This window comes from Brachionichthys hirsutus, chromosome 5 (genome assembly GCF_040956055.1).
Source record: "Brachionichthys hirsutus isolate HB-005 chromosome 5, CSIRO-AGI_Bhir_v1, whole genome shotgun sequence".
Taxonomy (NCBI): domain Eukaryota; kingdom Metazoa; phylum Chordata; class Actinopteri; order Lophiiformes; family Brachionichthyidae; genus Brachionichthys; species Brachionichthys hirsutus.
Genome location: NC_090901.1, coordinates 4,557,125 through 4,580,762, shown reverse-complemented (window position 1 = coordinate 4,580,762; position 23,638 = coordinate 4,557,125). Strand labels below are relative to the sequence as shown.

The 23,638-nt window shown below is 44.3% G+C and overlaps 2 protein-coding genes across 2 annotated transcripts; one reads left to right on the top strand and one right to left on the bottom strand.

Moving 5' to 3' along the window:
* dennd4a (DENN/MADD domain containing 4A) lies at nt 1-18,309 on the top strand. The gene is made up of 30 exons (XM_068739800.1): nt 1-458; nt 665-911; nt 994-1,063; nt 1,192-1,361; nt 2,159-2,397; nt 2,485-2,551; nt 2,693-2,751; nt 2,839-2,983; nt 3,224-3,399; nt 3,686-3,786; nt 4,881-5,099; nt 5,491-5,636; nt 5,978-5,998; nt 7,264-7,397; nt 7,663-7,795; nt 8,005-8,211; nt 8,323-8,451; nt 8,549-8,693; nt 9,606-9,728; nt 10,670-10,780; nt 11,428-11,496; nt 11,583-12,367; nt 12,453-12,669; nt 13,182-13,273; nt 14,278-14,453; nt 14,590-14,956; nt 15,421-15,535; nt 15,762-15,924; nt 16,014-16,078; nt 16,687-18,309. Exons 1-30 carry the CDS (start codon nt 148-150, stop codon nt 16,821-16,823), a joined length of 5,139 nt encoding a protein of 1,712 aa, XP_068595901.1. The 5' UTR covers nt 1-147; the 3' UTR covers nt 16,824-18,309.
* Nucleotides 18,310-18,856: 547 nt separating this feature from the next.
* slc24a1 (solute carrier family 24 member 1) lies at nt 18,857-23,186 on the bottom strand. Its single transcript, XM_068739757.1, has 9 exons — nt 22,146-23,186; nt 21,558-21,617; nt 21,297-21,405; nt 20,549-20,629; nt 20,063-20,214; nt 19,695-19,940; nt 19,528-19,617; nt 19,196-19,362; nt 18,857-19,106 (listed from the first exon to the last, which is right to left on the bottom strand). The coding sequence occupies exons 1-9, from the start codon at nt 23,184-23,186 to the stop codon at nt 18,857-18,859; spliced, it is 2,196 nt and encodes a 731-aa protein (XP_068595858.1).
* Nucleotides 23,187-23,638: the final 452 nt, after the last annotated feature.

The following is a 23,638-nucleotide window of genomic DNA, read 5'->3' as shown; positions in this document are numbered from 1 at the left end:
TGTTGGTCCCCAATTTAACTCATTAAAACCTACAGAATCCTAGTTTTTCTTTTTTTTTTTATGGGAGTCTTTTCCTGATACAAAACGCATTTTCCTCCATCACAATCGCGCCGTCTCTCCTTTGCAGCCCCAGCGTGGGAATGGGAAATGATGGAGGATAAAGGGCCTCGTGTCGCTGACTACTTTGTGATTGCTGGCCTCACCGACTCGTCCAAGCCTTTGGAGGAGGAGCTCCATTTTGAAGATGCTGGTCCCAAGTCTGTCAAACCCAAGGCCCCCATTACCGATGTAGCTGTTGTGATCCGTTCCCTGGGTGAAGAGGTACCATCGGGTTTCACCTGTGTGGAAAGCACCCCCTCTGGCCTCTCTGCAGAGCTGAATGGAGTCAGCCTCAGGGGCCCGCAAATCTTCTTGTGCTTCAAACGAGGCAGAGATAAGCCTCCGCTGACAGATCTCGGGTAAGCAGTAATCCCCAGTTACTGACCTTTATTCTCACCCAGCACCACTAATCACCTCCCTGCCTTTGGTCACCATGATCTGCTCTTAAACACATCCTCCACTCTCACGGCTCCTCCAATAAATACACCGCGTATTCTCTTCACTGGTACTTAAAGTCACGTCTTATTTCAAAAGGAGACCTCGAAAAGCCTGCCATGTATTTCAGGATTCTGTATGAATGGAAAGAGAAGCTGAAGCCCGGATGCCACATTGTCCAGACCACGCCCTCAGGTCGGCCTGCCAACATCAGCAACTCGTCGTCACAGCGCATCTACATCACCTACCGCCGGGCCCAGAAGAACCAGCCCCACACGTCGCTCGCTGTCACCGATGTCTGCATCATCATCCCGGGCAAAGGGGAGACGCCCCCTCACACCTTCTGTAAGGTGGACAAGAACCTCAACAGCAGCATGGTGGGACAGAGCGCTGCAAACACGGCCTGTCGTATATTATAATGCAGCTTGAGACTGGTGATGTTCTCTTCTCCTATTCCAGTGGGGCTCCTCGGTGTACCTTTGCTATAAGAAGTCGCTGGCTAAAGCCAACACAATCGCTTGCAAAGCAGGTAAGAGATATTGCGGGTTTGAATTATGAGGCGCATTTAATTTGGCCTGCTCAGATTATCGAATTGCTGAAGGGATTCTTGACCGTGAGCGTGTTTGACTTTAGTTTTGTGTATTTATTTATGCCCAGGTCTGCTGTGCAGGTATCCTGAGGAGGATTATGAATCCTTCCCACTGCCTGAGTCGGTTCCTATGTTCTGCTTGCCCATGGGGGCTACGATCGAGTGCTGGCCGGCACACACCAAACACTCCCTGCCTGTTTTTTCCACATTTGTCCTGACGGGGGCCTCTGGAGAAAAGGTAAAGCCATACTTACGCATTTGTGTGTGTGTGAGACTCGATTAACTTTGTCCTCTTTTGCCTCGCACAAAGGCCACAGAAACCGACACACTTTCACAGCGATTTTGACCAGGACCTCACCACTGATTTCAGAATCACCATAATCACCAATAATCGATTTGAGAACTTCTCCACTGATTCACTGACAGAGGGGGCTAAGCCCCCCCTGTCCTTAAAACCTAGTGACGCCCCTGCCAGCCAGCCTCTCCAACTTAATCTCCTCCTCAGTCTCTCTTTGTGTGTTACTGACCCTTAAAGATTTCTTGGTTGACGAACTTCAGTAGTATTTTTAAGTAGACCAGACAATTTTAATCAACTTACATACTGCCTGTCTAGAATCAGAAATGATCTAAATGCTGCAGTTGGAATACTAAAATGTGGTTTGGTCTTTGAAAGTAATGCAGCCTGAAGGTTTTTTTTTTTTTTGCGGCTCATCTTTTGAATAATTTATAGATCTTGCACCGCTTGAGAAAGTTTGAAACGCCACTCCTTCCCTGCGACCTGTATCCTGCAGACAGGTCTCCTGGTGCTTTATGCCTGGGGTGCTTCGTTTATTTATTTATTTGAGAACATCCTTAGAGGGTAGCGCGCAATTTAGCAATAAAAAAAAATATCCTGCCTCAATAGCCTAACTGAAGAGGGACTCTTAGCATTTCTTTTTTTATTTAAAATGCTCACATCAACTTGTTAAACAAGGTCTCCTTGTGCATGCCCATGCGCCTTCTAGCTGTTCCTCATAATGATCCTCCTCCCTGCAGGTGTATGGAGCAGCCATCCAGTTCTACGAGCCTCACTCTGAGGACAACCTGTCCGAGCGCCAGCGCTCTCAGCTTGGTCTGCCAAGCTCTGATCTCGGATCAGACGGGACCAGGAGTGTTTACTGCAACAAGAGCGTCTGTCTGCTCTCCCACTGGCCCTTCTTCCAGTCCTTCAGGAGCTTTCTCACCTTTCTCTACCGATACTCCATCTCCGGACCTCATGCCCTGCCGATTGAAAAGTTAGCATTCATTTACAGATGCATCGTTCTTGTTTCAAGATCAATTATTTCAGGTGATAATGAAGTCATTGTTTCTTTTCTTCTCAGGCACATCTCACACTTCATGCAAACTGTACCCTTCCCCTCTACTCAGAGGCCACGCATCCTAGTGCAGGTGAGCTTCGGAAGTGGAATTTGACGAGTAAAGCAATGACTCCTGCACTTTTTGCCCTATTCTGTGTGGCTTGATGTGAAAACATGGTGGTGTCATCAGTGAAATTCTCCACCCATCCAGGCTCTTCTTTGTGTGTTGCAGCTTTCTCCACATGACAGTCTGTTGCTGAGCCAACCTGTGTCCTCCCCACTGCCTCTCAGGTTGGGTGAACATCAGTAACGGGCATAGACGTATATTTGCTCCTGTCTCGAGCTCTGACGGTGTGGTTGTGTGTTTCTGTGCTGCAGTGGTGGGAGCCTTTCCACATTACTGCTGAATCTGGGTCCAAAGAATGCAGCCACTCTGCTGGTGCTGGCTGTCACAGAGCACAAGATCCTGGTGCATTCCCTGCGTCCGGCTGTACTCACCAGTGTTACAGAGGCCCTTGTGTCTGTAAGTCTTTACCTTCCTCTCCAATTGTGGTGGTCTCTAATGTGATTATAGGATGAGGTAAGAGCCATAGCTGCCTGTAATCTCATCAGATAAGACCTTCTGGTGTTACGGATGTTCAATCACCTCCGAAAAACATTCTTGAGGATTTGTGTGTTTGATGTTCTTGATAAAGCCCACTGTGTGTGTGTGTGTGTGTGTGTGTGTGTGTTTTTTAACCCTGCATTGTCTCCTCTCATTCAGATGATCTTCCCCTTCCACTGGCCGTGCCCTTACATCCCCCTGTGCCCGTTGGCGTTGGCCGATGTCCTCAGTGCACCGTGCCCTTTCATCGTGGGTGTGGACTCCCGGTATTTCGATCTGTACGTTCCCCCTGCTGACATCAGCTGTGTGGATCTGGACACCAACACAATCTCCCAGTAAGTAGATTAAACGCGCAACCTTCCCTTAAATTGAAATTCAAGGCTTTAGCTATTGTACGTCTCTGTCTGAGCCTCTTGTGCAATGATAGGGGCAGGAATGTAAACTATTCACACTGTACCCACAAGCCTATGCAGGCACCCCTAGCCTTCCTGATTGTTAGCTTCCTGAAGCTATTTTCTCCAAGAGATTATGTTGACGGCATCCTCCTCGTGCTCCTTGTATCGCATCGCTTGTATCTCAACTGTCTGCCTATTTAATGAAAACCATATGCTGTGCTTACAGAAAAGATGACAAGAAGGCTTTAACATGGAAAATCTTACCCAGGAGAGCCTGCAAGCATCTCCTGAATACCCTGAACAAGCTCTACCAGCAGCTCGCTGAGGGTGAGTGCAGACTGATGCTGTGTGGTTTCATGAATTATTTAGGTCGCCTTCTTGACTCTGTTGAGTCAGACGGTGCAAAAACATTTATAGGAAAGCTCCTTAGATGGTTGCACTTGTCTTAAACTGCCGTGTCGACATTTAACTTAGATTTCCTGCAAATTCCTGAACCGCTTCTGGCATTTAAGTCAAATTATAGCATGCAAAAATGCAGATTATTTCACGGTCTATTATTGTCCGTCTGCAGTAAAGATAAAATATGTGCCTCTTCTGTCAGGTTTCCTCTCCTGTGTTGGTTGCAAAATAATTTCAGTCCAGAAAGAAGCTTTAGTGTTTCCTGCTGACACAGTACATTTTCTAACATAAAATGATTTAAGGTAATGCCAGTTTGCCTAATTTCATCCAGTGAAACTGAAAGATGGAAAATGTAATCCTTGCATGCATATTTCATCTTTGTTTTAATGCATATTCTAATTCACGCTAACAATGCAGCTTTACATCCAGTCAGTGGAGATTTTCTAATCCCAATATTTATTGTCATCATCGCCTCCGCCGAGGCGGGGGTTATGTAATCACCGCTGTTGGTTTGTTGTTTGTCTGTCTGTTAGTAAGGTAATTTAACTCAAAAATTTATGGATGGATCTTGATGACATTTTTTCAATTTGAAATTTTTGTTTACATTGCAGTCAATGGAGCTTCAAAATTTGTTTCTCAATATCTTGGTTGATTATTCATCAATGTTTATGGAATTTGACACAATCACATAGAGTAGAGTCTCATCTGGATTGGATCAAGAATGAGGTCAGAAAAAGTATTACATTTTAACATTGAAAACTCCATTTACAGATTCAAAAATCTGTTAAAAATACACATCAACTCTGATTCACGTTTACTTTTCATGGTTGGTGTATAAAGATACCAAGAACAATTTAGAACTTTTTGATGATGATCCAGATTCAACATGTGGATGGTGTAAATCTAATTATGAGGGGAATGAGCTGCTTGGCGGAGGTCTGCGCTCTCCGACTGCTTTTCTAGTTCCCATTTCTTTTCAATATATTTGTTTCCAAGTTGTTCATGTGCTTATTCTGTGTCAGGTGGTCAGCTGAACCGTGAAGACGTGCAGATGGAACACACGATAACTGACAATGAGCTCAGTGGCGGGAAGAGCCTCCACACTCTGGAGCTGGAGATCCAGGAGGCCTTCCTGCGTTTCATGGCAGCCGTCCTCCGAGGCTACCGCTCCTACCTTTTGCCCATCACCCAAGCGCCCTCCGAGAAGACCACAGACGCCAGCTCCCTCTTTGACCTCCAAGGTAAACGTCACTCTGCTATGTGTACTATGTGTATGCACAAAAACATGCTTCCAAGTAGATGCCGCCTCGTCTGGATGTTTGCTGCTGCTGAAAGGTTTGGCCTGAATCGCTGCTGTAATGACTCGATGTGATTTAGCTCAAGCACCAATGGAAACTAGGCTCGGATGAAGAGTTCAAGAAGCTGCAATGATTAATGACGCACACATCTGTGGCCTCTTACGCAACCGGAGCAGTTGGAGAACAACTCGTAAATCCGCAGTGTTCATTCATTTCCTGTAAATGTTGCCGCTGTCTGCATTCTGACACTGCTTGATAAGAGAATGTTCTGTAATCTGATGTTAATTAATGCCCACATTGTGTCACGCTGGCGTTTGCATAACGTGCTTTACAGGCTTCCTGAAAAGCCGAGATCGCTCCCACCAGAGGTTTTACTCCCTCATGATCAAGACTCAAATGTTCATCCGGTTCATCGAGGAGTGCTCGTTTGTCAGCGATAAGGACGCCAGCCTGGCTTTCTTTGACGAGTGTGTTGATAAGGTGAGGTTTGCAGCCAAATCTCTAACATGGATTTTCTTTATCACAAAAAAGCTGCATCGTTCTGACATGCAGGAACAAATGGTCGCAAATAGTTTGTCCAGCTCCATCCACTTGAAGATGAGGATTAAATTAAAACAGAGGCCTTTAGAGAAAATATTCATCGTACGCTGTCCTTCCAAATAAGATGTCTCATAGGCGTCTTTGGTTAATTTGAAGATGCACACGAATTAAGACGCCAACATCTCCCTTGAGCCTCATGTCCCTTCTTGTTCTCTTCCTTTCTGATTTTCTCCCTTTTTCCTTTTCTGCTGCTCTGTTTGGTCTCCATGGTTCCTGCTTAGCTCTTCACGAGAGGAGGCAAGGTAAGCCACTAGAGCTCATGTGATAGTCCCCGTCGTCCCTTTCCAGGGGTATCAGATTCATAAATGAATCAAAGTTTTGTTGTCAGCACATTTTACTTTTGTATAGGTTCACTGGCCTGATTCTAAAGTCTTTATGAAGAAATATTTTGGGCAACAGAGACAATTATCCTTAATCGTTAAACATAAATTTACCAAAGTATATATTTAGATGTTTGAATTGGATCAGATGTGAAAGTCTCCTGCTCATTTTCAGTCAGAGTGTGAATCATTTGGGGATGTTGCAACTTTATTAACACAATCTGCCTAAACATGTGTTGTAACCACACACACACACACACACAAAGGCAAAACATCCTCCTCGGGGAAACAAACCCTCTGTGCTTGCATGCTTGTGCAACCAGGAAAACACAGTTGCATCCTGCTTGAGCGGTTGAAGCTCCTGTATGAGTGGTCATTGCGGTCATTATTGAGAAGTGGGAGCGTTCTGCTGAAGTTGACTGCAAGTGCACGATTGAGAAAGGCCGCTCGGGTGTAAGAGGAAGGGCAACCAGTGGAGAAACGCTGAGCACAATCAAAGAGAGGACAACTAGGTCAGCGAGAGTCAGTCGACTGAATCATCCACTTAGCTGGCTGAGGCCGGCGCCGCGGAGCTCTTCAGCCGCCGCCTCGATAGCAAAGGTTTCCCGGAGCACGCATTTGAGATGAGCAGTTAATCGATTCAGATGAGCCAAGTGGTTTTTAACAATGTCTTAGACCGCTTACAGTTGGGATTTTCTCCTATGCAGGACATGTGCGCTTGTCATGCGACCCAAATAAAGAGCTGCACACACAATGGAGATTTCTGCTGCACACTTCACCCCATGCACCAAATCAGTCCTTCAGTCCTGAGCGGAGGGAAACGTGTCACTTCATTCTCAAGCGTCGCTGCTGAGACGGTGCGCGTTCGTGGCTTTGTCCCCCCGGAACAACACGGCATTCTTTTTGTCTAGGCCACTGCATCCTGGGTTAATTCCGCCTTTGAGGAATCTCAGGATCAGCTCTGTGTCTTTGCAGTGCCCCTGAGATCATTTTGATGCAGACGGACGCGTTAACCGACATCTGTTTGTCCTCAATGACCCTCATGTGGGATTGAATCTGAAGGTCTCATATGGTGTCGGGGGGTTCTCGAGCCTCCAGGCGGCTCTACTGCCTTTTTGGATGCATGTTTATAGCAGCAAGTTGAACCATAGAGCAGTGACAAATGTGTATTTTCTCTTGAACACTAGATGGACATTGAAAGGCCAGAGGAAAGCAGACTAATAGAGCTGGATGAATCCCACCGCAGTGAGCACACGGTCTACGTCAACCCTCCGGAGCTGCCGCCGCTGCCGCAGGGGGAGGAGCATCCTCAGTGCTACAGGTGCCACAGCGTTGATTTGTCTCTAAACAAGAAGGGCTGGTTCTTCTTTCTACTTGGCCTTATATAGAGCGCTTCTCACAGATGCAATGCAGCTTGCATAGTGTGTCTGTGTGATGTTAGTGCTTTAGTTCTATCTAGGGCACGCTGTTTATGGACGTCAGCATTAAAACTTCTAGGATTTCATAGCAAAAGTATTGTGCATTTTTCTCGGCGCCTCAGCGGGAATGATGTCAGGGTGTCTGAGTTGGTACGTGTCTTTCTGCAGCTACTCTGGGTTCCCAGTGTTGAATGCTGAGCTCCTGGAGCCACTGCATGCATCGAATCCTCCGTCAGCGGACGTGGCCTCTCGCCACAGCAGTCCGGCTAGTCCTCCAGCCATCTTTAGACGCTCCAAGCAGGTCAGCAGAACAAAATAGACTCCAGTCGATATCCAGGTTTAGAGCTGAATGATATTTATTATTTATTATACAGATTTATTGTTCAAGAGATGAGATTAAAAATAGATCCCCTTCTATTCCCCGAGATGAAAGTGATGCAAATATATTTGTCAAAGGACTTTGGGGAATTATCTCTGAATGTGATCCTTTTTTTTTTTTTTCCTCATCAGGAGATCAAATCGGCTCAGAGGATGGCCAAAACCTATTCGTCAATGCCCCAGATGTGGTCCAAGTGTCTGCTGCGCCACTGCTTCGGCCTGTGGTTCATCTGCCTCCCGGGGTTTGTGGGGAGCTGCCACTCTAAAGTGCGAGCGCTGCGTACAGCTTACGATGTGCTGAGGATGATGCAGGACAAGAAGCTGCAGGCTCCAGACGAGGTGATATGAGACAGCCACACGGTTGTATGCATATTTAGTTGTGCACATTTTGTTGGCATGAGTTGCACTGTAGGATCTTCTGTATTAAGTCCACATGTTTCGTCATGCTAGGTGTGTTACCGTGTGTTGCTCCAACTGTGTGGACAGTACAGCCAGCCAGTCCTGGCGGTCAGGGTTTTGTTTGAGATGAAGAAAGCAGGAGTGCACCCCAATGCCATCACCTATGGGTACTACAATAAGGTGTGTATCTCGCACGCATGCATGCATGCGTGCAGGCGAAGAGAAGTGACAACCATCCCGTGTGATTGAAATCTCGTTTTCATGCCTGCCGCTTCAGGCGGTGTTGGAGAGCACATGGCCCTCCACCACCAGAGGAGGCTACTTCTTGTGGGTGAAGCTGAGGAACGTGATCAGAGGCGTGCTCCACTTCAAGCAAGCGGGGAGGAAGCAACCGGCCCTGCCCAGAGATCCTCAGCTTTCAGGTGAGAATGCCGACACAGTTTCTAGTGGTATCAAGTAGTTTTTTTTATCTTGTCAACAAGATTACAGAAATAAGAAATGAAAAAATGTTTTTTTTAATTTGTCTATAAAATTCCAGATTGATGTCCCATATAGTCTGGAGCTGACAATGCCTAATGTTCAGTAGTAACTCGATATATCGTGCACTCCTCCTCCTCTACTTGGGATTATGTGGTTTTGAACATTTGAAAATGTTTAAATTCAGAAGACTGAAATTGGAGGGTAATTTAATTCTTACTTCCCCTGGTTCTTAATCAGCGAGGATGTTAACGAGTGAGATCCAGTGGGAGCAGCCGTTTCTTCAAGGCTTCTTTCTGGGATAAGATTTTGCCAATGCCAGACTCCTCCAGCTCATGTTGTTCTCAACCCACATTTCTTAAATGACATTAATTAAACAGTGAAGAGGTTTTCTTCCCCGGCAGCCACAGCGTACGGGAGCTTCTTGATGTCGGCCCCGTCATTTTCACAATCGCCCAGTGAGACGGTCGTTTCTGTTCTGAGATTATTTGTGTTGGGTTTTAATCAGCATGTTGTCATTTTATTGTTGTGCATTCATTGAGATTTCATTCACTTCACAAAATAGATCAATTGTGAGTGCAGAAAAGTGATTATATTGAGCGGCATTATCCCCCGGTGAAAAATTCTTTGGTGAATTAATGTGTGAATAATTCACCCCTCATTGTATTGTCATTTGACTAATAATGCGTTAACTCTTTATTATCTTTAAGCACTGTGGCATACAGATGCATAAAGATGATGCATGTTTACGGAGGATGATGATGATCCCGGCATGGATCACTGAGTGTTTGAGTTGTGCTCTTAGACCAGCTCTCATTTCTTTTACCCTCTCCCCTTCCTGTTTTCTCCCTCTACAGACTGCAGTGATCTTGACACAGTCAGTCACGGCAGCTTGGACAGCGTTAATGACTCCGCTGAGCGCACCTCCATCGACACTGACTTCACGAAAATGGACTCCAGTGATGATGGATTCAGTACAGGTGAGGAGCTGCGGCTCTTTTTCTTCTATTTCACCTCTTTATTGTGTTGCTCTTGTCTAGCTCCTCATTTCTCAGCTTGTCTCGTGGAAAAATCAAGTCAACATTTGATTTACTAGCTTCAAGTGGCAAAATCACATGACTCATACATCTGTTTTGTATTTCCCTGCTTTAAATGTCACTGTATTCAAAAAGGAATTGACACCATTGCTCTCGGCCTAGTCGGCTTATTGTGAATTACATGAAAACCAAATCATCCATCCATCCATCCATCCGTCTTTTAGTATCGAAGAGACAATTGCAATCGAGTCGCCCGCCTCACGGGTCACGGATACTGTTAATTCCAAGAATAAAAAAGTGTCAAAACAGTTGATCTGCACAATATAATATCCTATAAATACCATAATCAAGTGACAGTTTGTTAGTTCTTGGTTCGCTTACCTTAAATTATGGCTAATGTCCTGTAGATAAAGGGCTTACACTGGTCTGTCATCAGACTTAAATTCTTATGCTAACATCATGAAGTGGAATCTGGCTCACAACTCGGCTCACTCCTCTTTTCCCTCAGTGGGAATAGCTGATTAAAAACAGGAATTCTGACGGTGTAGAATGCATCACAGAATATGAGCTTTGTAGTTTGACCTTGTGAATACATTGCAGGCTTTCAAAGACTCTACCCCTGTCTTGCTTCATGGTTTTCTATTCTTGGAGTGTTGTGCGCTGCAAACTTTAAGGAAGTCGCCGTGCTCTATTGAAGAGAAACTGTCAGATCAGTTGCCTCTTATGATGTATCCGTGGAGACTAAATAGTTGCTTTTTGATCTGCTCAGCTCTTTTTGAGAAAGGAAACTAAGCAGAGTGAAAAACAAAATGTGTCCCATTTTTTTTGTTTTTTATATATACCGGTGTATTGTATATATAAAAAGAACTTCTTGTCTTTTTCAGGTGGGCAGTCGGATCAAGGTTACGATTCACTGTCTAAAGAGGATGAGAGGATGTGTGGAAGAGAGGGTGACCACACATCAGTGTTGGGAGACAAAGGACAGAGGCGGTCATGTGAGTTATGGATTAGCCTTGATATCTAAGATTTGCCACTCTGGTATCTTTTTGCAGGCGTAAATCACTGTTTCCTGGCAGCCTCATGAATATCCTCTCATTAAAAGCTAAGGCATCACTTTGTAGTGGGCGAAATGTCTTCATCCAGCAATTTGTTGTTTTATACACTTTATCTGTTAATTAATTATTTTTTTTAAACACATTTTGTTGATTGAAGAATGTGTTTTATAACCAGAGGATCTTTTGCACGACACCATTTGTCTTGAATTTTGTTGCACATAAAAACATGCTCTGCATAATGCAATTGCTGCCACCGCTTTCCTGATCAATATTCTGCACTAAATGGTGTCACGTTTCACCAGTTCATCAGTGCTTGATTTTACTGTGGGTGGTAAAATACAAGAAAGCAATATTTCAAGTGCAATTACTGTCAGTTAAGGAACCACACAGCCTCCAGTTCTTCTGTTCTCTACCGCACTGCAATTGTTTTACGCTGCATAAACAGCAAAATCTGTGTTTTTTGATGGGTGCAATCAAATTAATCCTTTGCTGTGGCATTTCCAAGATTAAATGTTAATACTTTATGAGATTTTTTTTTATTTACTGTCAAGACGCGTCTCAACAATATGGTTTAATTTCATTTCCAGCCCCTGAAACTGACATTTCAATTAGCATCATCTCACCCACAAGAAGCAAATCTACAAGTGTCACTGCAGGTAAGTTTTATTTATGAAGAATTTAGGACTCCATAATGACAGCATGCAAAATTCACACGAATGACTTGTACATGTTTTCACCATAGGCAACAGGCTGGATTCCGGTGCATCCAATGACTCTAGCCTGTGTGGAATTCTTCCTAAAACGGAGAGGCCAAGATCGCTGGATTTGCCTGGTGGGCAAGGAAATCTGCGGATCCCTGTCCCTTACCTAGGCTCGACAAAGCAGCATCACCCAGCCAGCAGCCGATTGCATGGAGTGGAAGAAGAGGAGGCAGGGACTGATGAACAGAGACCTCAGGTGGAGAGAAGTGTTAGCTGCAGTGCTGGGCCTGTGAGACGAACGGACATCGAGATAGGATTTGATCCCTTGTCGCTGATGACGGCAGATACAGCCCAAGAGTATAATGAGAAGAAGAGTTGTGCATCCGCAGTCCGCCGCAACCTCGCCGAAGAGATCGAGATGTACATGAATAACGTCAACGGCCCTCAAAGTAGCCATGGACCCGGTGTGGAACAAGAGAACCCCTCGAGCCCGTCGTTTCGCTCCGCCTCATCTCCTCAAACCTCACCACAGACCTCCACCCTACTCAGCTCCAATGCGCACCCCCCTCTGCCTGCCCGATCCAAGGAGAGGCTGAGACCGTCACCGTCGCTTCCTCTGGGTGTCTGCAACAAAGATAGGGCGAGGCCTTCCTCCTTGGTGTCACCCTCCTCACCGACTGCCTCCACATCATCATTCTCAATGGACTCACTGTTCACTCCAACGTTGGACATCTTTAAGAGCAGTGTCATATCAGCCGGAAAGGGCGTGGCTGTGAAAGCCAGCCGCCTCTACTCCCGCCTGTCCTCCCAGACTTCATTAACACAGGTTTCTGGTGCAACATTTCTTCCCCAGCATTCCCAATTGAATTGTCCCCATAACAATATTTTTTTTTCTCCCTCCCTTCCTGCAGGAATCAAACTGTGACCAGGTTAGTGTATCTTCAGTGACCTCGGGAGAGGCAGACTGCTCTTCGCTGCTTGACAACGACTTCTGTCTGGAACCAGATGGCTTCACCTCCCCCCAGCACAGCAGCATGTCCCGACTCAGGAGGAGCCCGGTTGTGGGCCACACCAACTTAGAAAGCCCCAGCACTCCCAACAGAGTGTTCAGACACAACTCCTTCTCTGGTTTGTTGTTCATCCTTTAATCGGTCTTTACGGTCCATATTGTGGCACAGTAGTCGAGCGATTGGTGCTCTTACAATGTCAATTCTTTGCTTTAGACAAATGGCACATTCGTGAAAGCATCTCTAGTATGAAATCGTTATGCTTGAAGAACTGCTGTCCTAACTGCAGCATTATTTGTTCCCAGCAGAGCATGGTCTAAATTTGGCACACGAGTACACCTGACTGAGAGAGTCAGGTGTTGCTCAGCGTTAAAATAGGCCAGCAGTCATGAGGGCCAATTCAGTGTGTAGGCGTCTCTGCATTTAGCTACCGGCCCCACATTCACACTCGCATGCTTACGCCCATGCACTGCAATGTAAAATCTAGATTCTTTATACCTGCACTGTAAAATAAAAATAAAAAATGGACTGATTTTGGGTTCGACGGCCAGGGTGATGCTTTTTTCCATTGCCATTCTTTGCTTTTTTTTTTTTTACCCAGTTGTAACTTTAGAATCTTCCATCATTATCCAGGTGGTTTGGCATTTCCCTCTAAAACTCATCACACCTCAGATTCCACGTCCGACAGCATCCGTTTTCAACCGTCTCCCAGTTACTCCATAGAGGTAAGTGACTCATGTGAAAACAGGCGCTTATCTTCATCACGGTTGAGCGTTGCATTTTATCCTAAATTTATCCTGGTGTAAATAATCCTGGTCAGAATTCAGAGAGCTTGGTGGCCTTATGGATTTGTCAAAAACTGACAAGTCAAGACTTGGATGCTTGATATTATGAAAAAACAATAATGGTGAGAAAGATCTGAGTTACTGCCAGCAGAAACTCAGGAATAAGGATCGGATTTTAGAAAAATACAATAGAATGAAAGTAACGAGCACAGAGAAGAGAATTAAACAGGAACTTCAGCATTTAATACATTGCAACTCGAAGGTTAACCAGTTACGTGTTTGTTGGGGTGAAGAATCAAAACCGCACAAACGGCAAAAGCCGTGCAACTAAAGAACAGATGAGGGTTTGTCAGAGGTATTGGCTTGACCCTGGAGGGCTGAGAAAAGTGTCTGGCTTAACTTCGATGTCGCCTCATCTCGGTCCCGATATAAGATGGACTAATAAGAGTCACGTCACATTTATAGACATGCAGGTTAACAAACCAGTTGGGACAGAAATTGGCCTGAAGTTGGTAAATTCTATATTTGAGTCGAGTAGAAAACTGTTCAATGTACTGGCAACTCACTGGCAGCCACAAATGAATTTATGAAGGTAAAGAATGCAAGGTGGACTGAGGGTTATCACTGCTGCAGTCGTCTTTGGTGTCGTCCGACCTGTTCTGCTTGCAGAGTTCAGTCTGCAGCAATAAACTGAATGATTGATCGTCTTCCTGGTGCAGCCCTGCGGAAAGTACCTTTTGTAATTAAAGCAAAGTGTGGTTTATATAATGGGATAATTGTCACAGTCCTCTCTGGAACTCCAAGGGAGAGGATGATTTAGGAGAGTTTCTAATCTCCAACATGTCTCTTGGAATGGGATCAAAGAAAGGAGTGCGTCAGTTTGGGCTCTGGTATGCGCAGGGCAGAGAGGACCTGGCTTCATCCTGCACTGGTTTGTGTCATAGGTGCTGATGTCCAGCTGTTCGCTCTGCAAGACGTGCGAGTGTCTGGTGTACGACGAAGAGATCATGGCAGGTTGGACAGCCAACGATTCCAACCTCAACAGCACGTGTCCATTCTGTGGCACAGCCTTCCTCCCTTTCCTCAATGTGGAAATCAAAGACCTGAGACCAAAGAGCAGGTACACAGAACAAATACAGCATGTTGAAGGCACGTGCACCTATCGATATTGCCATCGATTTCTTGTGTTTATAGGCTCTTTCCTCACATACCCGAATCAAGACCTTATCACTGGAGCTCCTTTCTACTTTCCCCAGGTCTGCCAAAGAATGTGATGCCATTGTAAAGGGAGACGGGTCCTCATCACTCAATACCAAAACATCTGAAGCAGCCTGTGCAGATCAGGAATCTGCAGCACCCCCTCTAAAGTGGGAGAGCAGTGGGGGTGCTGCATCAGGCTCCCCGGCTCCAGTGACTGTGCCCTACCTGAGCCCTCTGGTTCTGTGGAAGGAACTGGAAAGCCTGCTGGTAAATGAAGGGACCCAGGCCATCTCCTCCCCAAGCGTTGTTGACCAACACCCCATCATCTTCTGGAACCTGGTTTGGTACTTCAGGAGACTGGAGCTGCCAAGTAACCTGCCGGCTCTTATCCTGGCCTCCAATCGCTGTAGCCACGGAGACCAGGTAAAGCTACAGCAAATACAGTTGTGTGCAAATCGGCTGATTGACCAGGAAGCTGTCATCATACCAATGTGCTCTCAAAGACAATAAATAGACAATGGGAAATATGCCTAGTGACTTTATTTTTTATAGGTGATAATGTGGATAACATTCCCATATCTGTGTGAATCTACCTTCATCAGCAGCTTCCTGGTTCTGTCCAAAGGAACTAACAAATGCAATTACTAATTAACATGTTCGTTTAAGTCATACTACAACTAAAAATCTTTAAAGCAGACATTATGAATTGATGGAGTTATTATGAGCCAGATATCTCTGTGCCAGACAAAGACAGTGTTCCACTTACTATGAGTGTGTGTGTGTGTGTGGGGGGGGGGGTCATTTTTCCATTTTTAGCAAATTTCAACCTGAATACATTTTGTAGATAAACCATAAGGGACTATTCCTGCCTGCTTTGCCTCTTGCAGACTCCAAGCATTACGTCTGAGGACAGTAAACTGGTGCTCGTGAGGATTATGTGGGACAACCTGACGTTGCACCAAGACAAAGTTCAACCCTGCTATGTCCTGTGGAACACGCACTGTGAGTTATTGACAGAGGGAGATGTGTTTCAAATGGTAAAAGTACTTTAAAGTTGCTTTTTGTCAAGGTCATCTTATTTACATGAAAATTTCATAATGCATGTAAATGAGCCAGAAAACCGTGCATTGGTCTGTTCAGGATTCCTTTTAGTCGTGTTGTACTTCTGAATGCTTTCAGAGTTGCTTTTGAAGGATGGGGATGAATAAGCATCTCTCGTTCTCGCCAGGTGCAAACTCTCTTGTTCGCTCTGGGCTTTGTGAGGAAGGCCAGCTCTTCACTGTGGAGCTGCTGCAAGGTTTTGTGAGGAGCATTAAGAAGAGTGATGTCCGTCAGCCCATGAGCCAGATCATCCAGCTTCTGGGCCCAGAGCTGGGCTTCAAACGGCAGCGGTGAGCAGATCAAGGTCTTTGCGTGAAGCCGTGGGTCAAACGGGACGGGAATGAAAGGGGTAACTGTTTTCCCTTTTTCTTTCCAAAAGGAGTCTGTACCGAGATTTACTGTTCCTCGCTCTAGTGGCTTTGGGGAAGAACAACATAAATATCAGTAAGTTCAATAGTTTTCTGTTTATGGCAGCTTTCTGGTTGGTTTGTCCCCCCACTTTGGCCCAGACATAAATATCAGAATAGATTGTTATGTCATTTTCCCTGTATATGGTCGGGACCAGTTGCCAGCTTCCTACACACCTTGTGTTTAGTGTCAATTTAAATATGTTTTACATTCCAACAAACTAAACTATGAAGTCTCAGACTGTCAGCAAGGTCTTGCTAAACTAACTAAGACAATTGTGACTGAAAATATCATTTTGTGATCATTAGCAAATTATTACCTGCTAGCAAGCTAAACTAAGAAATAAATGGAAAAATATTTTGTGCACATTTTCAAATTCTTGCCTTTAAACAAGCAAAACTGACGTGATTAACAATTAAATAAACATATATAAGACCTACCTCCAAAACATCGACATCTCCATCTTAATATACTGATAGCATGCAACACAACACCACGTACGGCCTCACAAAGCCACACGCATGGCGGTTCCTTATCCAGACTCAGAATCTAGATCTTAATATAACATACAGTTAATGTAAGGCAAGCTTGATTGCAGTGTCATGCTTAGTCCACAATCTTAATGAGCTATTGTCTCACTGCAGATGCTTTTGACCGGGAGTACAAGCTGGCATATGATCGCCTCAGCCCCAACCAGGTTAAACTGACGCACAACTGTGACCGGCCCCCGGGAGCAGGGGTCATGGAGTGCAGGAAAACCTTCGGGGAGCCCAGTCTGTGAACTTCTCTGCTACCGTCACGGTTCCTTCAACCACATTCGTTGGTGCAGTGGTTCTACTGTTCTGGACTTCTCCTTTGACTCAGGATCAGCTCACTTGACTGGAGACAGAGTTCTTCAGCACAAGGGGGGAAATTACACTCTGTGTAAAGCGACTGCCACAAGTTTCATGTATACTGTTGGAGCGGTGCAGTGAAAGGCCTTGCGTCTGTAAATATTTAGAAAATTAATTGGATTTTCAGTATAACTGCAACAGAGTATTTGTAGAGTTAGTGTAAATTTTATGATTTAATTTTTTTATGTTACAGCTGTGAGTGAGTATGTCAAAGTAAACGTACAATCATGTAGTCAAAATTCAAAAGTGGTCCTGGTGACCCTGTTGCGTGCGTGTATAGTAAGTCCCTCGTGTTTTAACAAAGCACTTTGGCAAGGTGATCTTTTCCCATTCATTCTGATTTACGTAACGCTGTGACCAGCACAGTGTGTTTAAAGGACTTTTTAGTTGACCGCTGCAGGACATACTGCAATATTTCCATTACACACAGTTCACAACACAGAGACATCCTCTTATAGAACGAGCAGTACACTGCTGTACACTCAATACACTGACGTTGATGGCAACAAAAAATTATTCTGCAACACAATATTTCACTATCACAATAGGTGTAGTAAGCTAATGTATGCGCACAGTGTTTATTTGATGTTTTATTTTATTTTTTACAGTGTACCAGTGTGTGATTTATTTATTGTTTTTTTTTAAGCAATACCTTTTTAATACATGGATTGAATAATTGATCTGTTATCTGGGACCACGAGGATTGTGAACAATCAAGTTAAAAGCAAAAAAAATAAAAAAGGAATATAAACCTTTTTCTGTTTAAGCAACACATCTTTTTTATAAAGAAATTATTACCAGTGAATCTATAAAAATGTAATTATCTCTTATTTTACTTTTCATTTGGTCTTCACTGTACAGTGTCCATTTTAGGCATTTGGATGATAGTACACTGTTGAAGCAGAACATAAAACAACCTTTTAAAACTTATTGAACTCATGGTAAGTATCTTTGCACTAACATATGACACATCTAAAGGTTTATGTGAGATCAGCAGCTCAAAATCACCAAAAATGAGTGTGTTGGTTCATCATATTAATGTAGTTTTGCACTTCTGACAAAACCCTGCCTGGCTGTGATGCAGCTCCAGAGCTGAACACTGGACTTCACCACAATCGCTTGCGTCTCAAACGAGGCCCCGTGCACGGACCACACGGCGGCCTCGCACGGTTTGAATCACCGTGTGAGTTCTGACTAAAAGAACGCTGATGACCAAAACATTTGATGTCTACATGCTGTTTACAGAATTTGTCAATACAAACAATGTTTATGAAGTATTATTTATCATTTGTAACACATATACTAATTTGTACGATATAAATATGTAGAAATTCTTTCCTGGCTGGATCTTACCGGCTGATTTCATTGATGAATAAACGCATTTATTCTACGGAGGTTTTGAGTTACTTTTTTGGTAAAAAGCTGATTTGCATAAAAGAGGAGCGTTCAAGTCAGGTCAGGTTCTTCATGATTAATGCAAAGATATTGTTGCAAGTGAGTGCTTGTATTTGGTCTAACTTCACATTCAGAAACCTCTCCAGTGTGAACATTTCCATAATTCCAACTGACATACAGTAAATGCTCTTTTATAAACAGTAAAAACAGTGTAATAATCCTGTTAGTGTTCATTTGTCACCTATTTTAGGTAGCTCTGCTTCCACTAGTCACATGTAAAAAAAAAAAAAAAGAATACTAATAAATGTATGTAAAAGCTGTTATTACTGCTAAAAATTCATACTTAACATCTTCTATTGGAAATGTTGCTGACAGCAATGCAGAGCAACTACAGTAGCTTTCTGCACAGTTTCCACAGATCTTCCTACCCATGCTCACGAGAGCCGCCCGTGCATGGGTCAACAGTACCGTTTCACCTCACAAGTGAAGGTAATGCCCACAGTCAAGAAGGCCTCCATCCGTATGCTCATATGGAAACAGGACAGACAATGATCCGATCCTCCAGCATCACGCTAAGCACCAGGAAGATAAAGTAGAGCAGGAACATGGTGAAGCCCAGCGCCTTATTCATCTTCCACTTACACGACGCAATAGAGATGATGAACAAGAGGAGCATGATGAAGAGCAGCACGATGGCGCAGAAGAGCCCGTTGCTGCTGACGGTGACTGGAGCCATTCCGTGCATGACTGAGTACAAGAGCCACGGGACTGGAAGACTTTTAAAGTCAAGAGACAAAGCAGGAAGGAAAGAAAATGAGACACGTGAATCCAACCCAGCCTCATTATTTTCAGGCTCTGAGCTCACCCCACTGTGATGTCAAAGATGTTACTGCCCACAGAGCTGGACACTGCCATGTCCCCCAGGCCTTTACGAGCCACAATCACGCTGGTAATGAGGTCAGGGATGGACGTCCCTGCAGCCAGGATGGTCAGGCCCATTATCTCCTCTGAGATGCCGATGGTCTCACCCACCTACAAAGACAAAATGGAGTTCAGAGTGGACAGCTGTGAAAGGGAAAAAAAATACATTAAAACATGACCAGATGAGGACACACGTTTAAAAGTCCTCTGATATCTAGATATCTGTGTTTTATGACAGAATCACAAAGCCACTCATCTGTTGCTGCCGTATCTGACCTGATGGGCCCACCACACCATGAGGTAGGAGAAGACGGCAATCCACATAATAGAGCCCAGGAAGGTGACCGCAAAGAATCGTCTCGATTTCTGTGAGGCAAGGTGGGAATGTGAAAGCAAAACATTTCATCCAAAATCTGACCTCCGAAACGCGCCCTGGTCTTCACCTGGTTGCGGACGTCTGGAACTGTCAGCCACAGAGGGAAGATTATGGGCAGCAGGAACAGGTAGGTGGCTTGTTTACGTTGTGTGTCAGGCCACTCTAAAGACAGAGGTTCATCCTCTTCCTCCTCTTCTTCCTCCTCCTCCTCATCATCTTCACTGGACTCATCACTGTCTTCGTCGCTTTCATTGTCATCACTTCCGGAGTCTCCCGAACCTCCTGATCCGTACTCTCCTGCAGACACGTCCTCCTGAATAGTTTCGGAAAGACATCGCAATGTATAAAAGTCGGCAAATAAAGTAAAAAACAAACATCAGAGAAGCCTATAGAGGCCATTTACTTAAGCTTGTGTCGCCGTTCATTGACTCTTACATAAACAGGAATCAGAGATTCACTTCTGGGCTTTTTGAAAACCACCAGGACGTGGTTGGAGAGTACCTTCTTGTCATCTGGCTGCTCCGTCTTATTGTCTGATGCTGGAGCAGCTTCCTGGTCTTTGGGATGCTCCGTTTTTTCACCACCATCTGCAAAAGGGAATCCCCAAAATCGTGTGTTTCCCCTCATGCTTTTACCTCACATAGCTGGCTGTTATTTAATAAGACGGTGTGCCTGATCATATGGAGAAAAAGCGGCGAATATGTTCTCAGGGCTTACATGACTGACCGGTAAACAGGTTGTTATTTTTATTGTGCTTTGCCCCTACACAATTCAATATGTTCCTTGTGTTTTTACCCGATGCATATTTCGCACCCACATAAAAGAAATTGTCATTGGCCGCAGTAAAGTTATATTACATAATATAATATAACCAATGATGAGCAGCTTTCAGCATGGCCGTCGCATCACTGTCCATTTTACCTTCACTTTTGTCCTGAGTTTTGTCGTCTGCTGTCCGTCTGGCCACATTATTCAGAGTCTCAGCCTTATCCTTAAATTTCCCTACGAGCAATCAAAGAAACAGAAATAAACTTGAATTGCTGAGTCATGCCAGTTATTTTACAGATTAACAGTAGAATGGAGGTTAAAGCAAAAAAAAAAAATGCATCCGCAGTAGAATAAAGAAAACCCATTAAACTGCCCACGAATCCCATCAGGTTTTGTCTATTAGGAATAGTAATATGCTCCTTCCAGTGGACGAATGTTGTCTTTAGGAAAGAATACAAGGCTGCTTCTGTAGATCTGATGTTTCTCGCATTCAAAACAATCATCTAAAGTGAACTGCAGTGGTTGATATAGACAAAGACATGTTTAAGTTTGTCAGCAAGTGAGAAAAAGATTGTTATAAAGTGTAGACAATTACTATTATGTCTCTCATAAGAAGATATTGTCTTGAATTATTTAATGATCAAGAGATCTGAAATACCTTTTTGGTTTTGTGCGTCTAAAGATTTTCCACTCTTGGGCTTCAGATGGATCCATCCATAGACGGAGGAGCATATTTATCTAGTTAGCATCAAACTGGACTTAGAGCTGCATTCATTTGTTCATCACACCCTACTAATCCATTCACTGTGAGAAGGCTGCAGCAGCCACGCTCAAAGTAAGAGCGGTTTAAAGAGACTGTTGTCAGCCATTAGGGGAATCGCCATGGCGATATGGTACTTACCCTGTCCCAGAGGGTCTAGTGTGTGGATCATAAGTTGGAAGATGGTGTTTCTCATGGTACTGTTGTGTAAAGAAGCTGAACTTCCCCCTCCTTGAAGGGAAGGCTTCGGCTGTGGAGAGAGATGACTGAGGTGACGATGAGTCCCATCGCTGTTCATTTACATGTTCAAGCCCCCAAAGTGAGGCTCGTTGGAGGTGCTTTAGGTGTGTTTCCATTTGAAGCTGATTAGTTGGTTGATTCTTTTCTTTTTTCTTTTTTTACCTTTAACAGATTTTTGTCCTCTGTAGCTGGAGGTCCCTCCTCTTCATCTTTCACATTTGTCTGCATGCATAAATGTTTGTTTTCAGTGATAATCATTCCCTGGTAAATATAAACCCAACTTACTTCATTTTATTATGGCCTGATGGTCAATACGTGATTGAAAGCTACAATAAGTTTAGACAATGGCGTTGCTGTTTTGCATATTGCACTCCCGGCAGCTCTTGAGAGTGTCACATTTGAATGCGCTGATAAATGCATTTGTTTTACGGAGTGAATGTAACGCTGTTATTGCAGCGTTAAAAGGATTAAACAGAATGGAATAAAAAAACTTGTGGCAGTAAATAATGTCAGAATAAAAGCAATGTGCCATCAAGAGGATACTTTTGCATCAACTGCATGTTGCTCTTTAAAGCTTAATGACTGTGTTCTCATTCCCATGCCTAAACTTTAGAACTATCTTTTAATGTTCAGCCCACAATTGGAAAAGAAAAGAAAAATAAATAAATAAAATAACTGGTTCCTTACTGTGTTAATTTGGAAAAGAAATAACCCTTTTTGAGATGAACCTTCTTCCACAGACGTGCTTACCTTCTCTGGTTCCTCCAGAGCGATAACTTTGACGATGTTCTGGTGTTTTTGGAGCTGGATCTTGAAGGCCTGTTCCAATTGCACGTTGAACTTCATGAAGACCACATAGAGAGTGTAACCAGTCACCAGCACCATGCTCTCCCACCACATTATCACGTTGTCCAAGAAGAAGATGATAAGCAATATGAGGTCGACGATGTAGAAGGACACGTCTCTGAAAAGCGGCCACCAGGTGAGATGAAGCATCTCCCGTGAAAACAAAGCACACATTCCAATCACAAACAAGATGTTGAAAACCGCTGAGCCAACAATAGTGCCAATGCCGACATTGGAGTGGGCAATGAAGACTCCTATCAAGGAGGTGAAAAGCTCAGGAGCAGAACCTCCTGCAGCCATGAAGGTGGCTCCTGCCACATCGTCAGAGATGGCCAGCTTTTTTGTGATCACCCCCAGCACAGGAACAAAGTACTCATCACACACGATTGCAAGCGATATGAACATGTACATCATTCCAATAACGTGCAGGATCACCCAGCCTCGTCTGCGCTCGTCAATAGAAAATAAATCTTCTGGGTATTCACCCTTAACATGTGGAGCTTCTCCAGGAGACGCTGGAGTGACGGCGGTTCCAGGAGGCGCAGGAGCTGGTGTGGGTGTCTCCCGCGGAGGGCCAGGAGCCACATATATGCAGTGTACAACAGTCCGGTTTGTATTTGGTGATGGAGGTTCAGGGGTCGTGGGTTCTTTAAAATCTGTAGTTCTATCTGTATGATGTTCCACGTGCATTTGTGGCGTGGTTTGATCCGTGGGCTCTAATTCATGTGCTGCAGTGAAAGGCTCCTCCAGCCCCGGAGTCTCGACCGTAGCCTCCTCGACACCCTCTGTTGAACCTTCTCCAAAATCGTCTCCAATCTGAGGCATCGACAGAGGCTTGTTCAGTCTGGCACTGATGGCCAGCTGGTAGAGAGTACAGAGAAGAACCCCAGAGAGGAGGAACAGCACCCTGCTCAGCTGAAGGCGCTTCCTTCTTGTACAATGCATTTTCCTGTAAAGCCGTGTTGCTGCTCGCTGTGGAGAATCAAGCTGCATCAATGGACTTCGGTAGAGAAGGACTCCAGATGTCTTCCCGACATACCACGAGGAGGCAAAATCCAAAACTTCAGTGGCGTCATTCATGTCACATCTTCAACTCTTGAAAACCCGGCTTGCTGTAAATATCAGCATGGATCAGAGATACAATGACATTAACACAGTAGTTTCCACACATGATTGGCATATGATTGAACTATTCAGTGCCTGAAACTCATCATTAATCATCTGTAACTATTATGAAGCTATTATGACTAAATTCTTTACACGCCGGTGGTCTATGACAGCAGGAAGAAAATAAGGGTCAGACAAAGACAACGTAAAAGCAGAACAACAATACAAACAAAAACTGCGTAAGTAAGTGGAGATTTACCTCAAAAAGATAATCAGGTGAGCAAAAATAT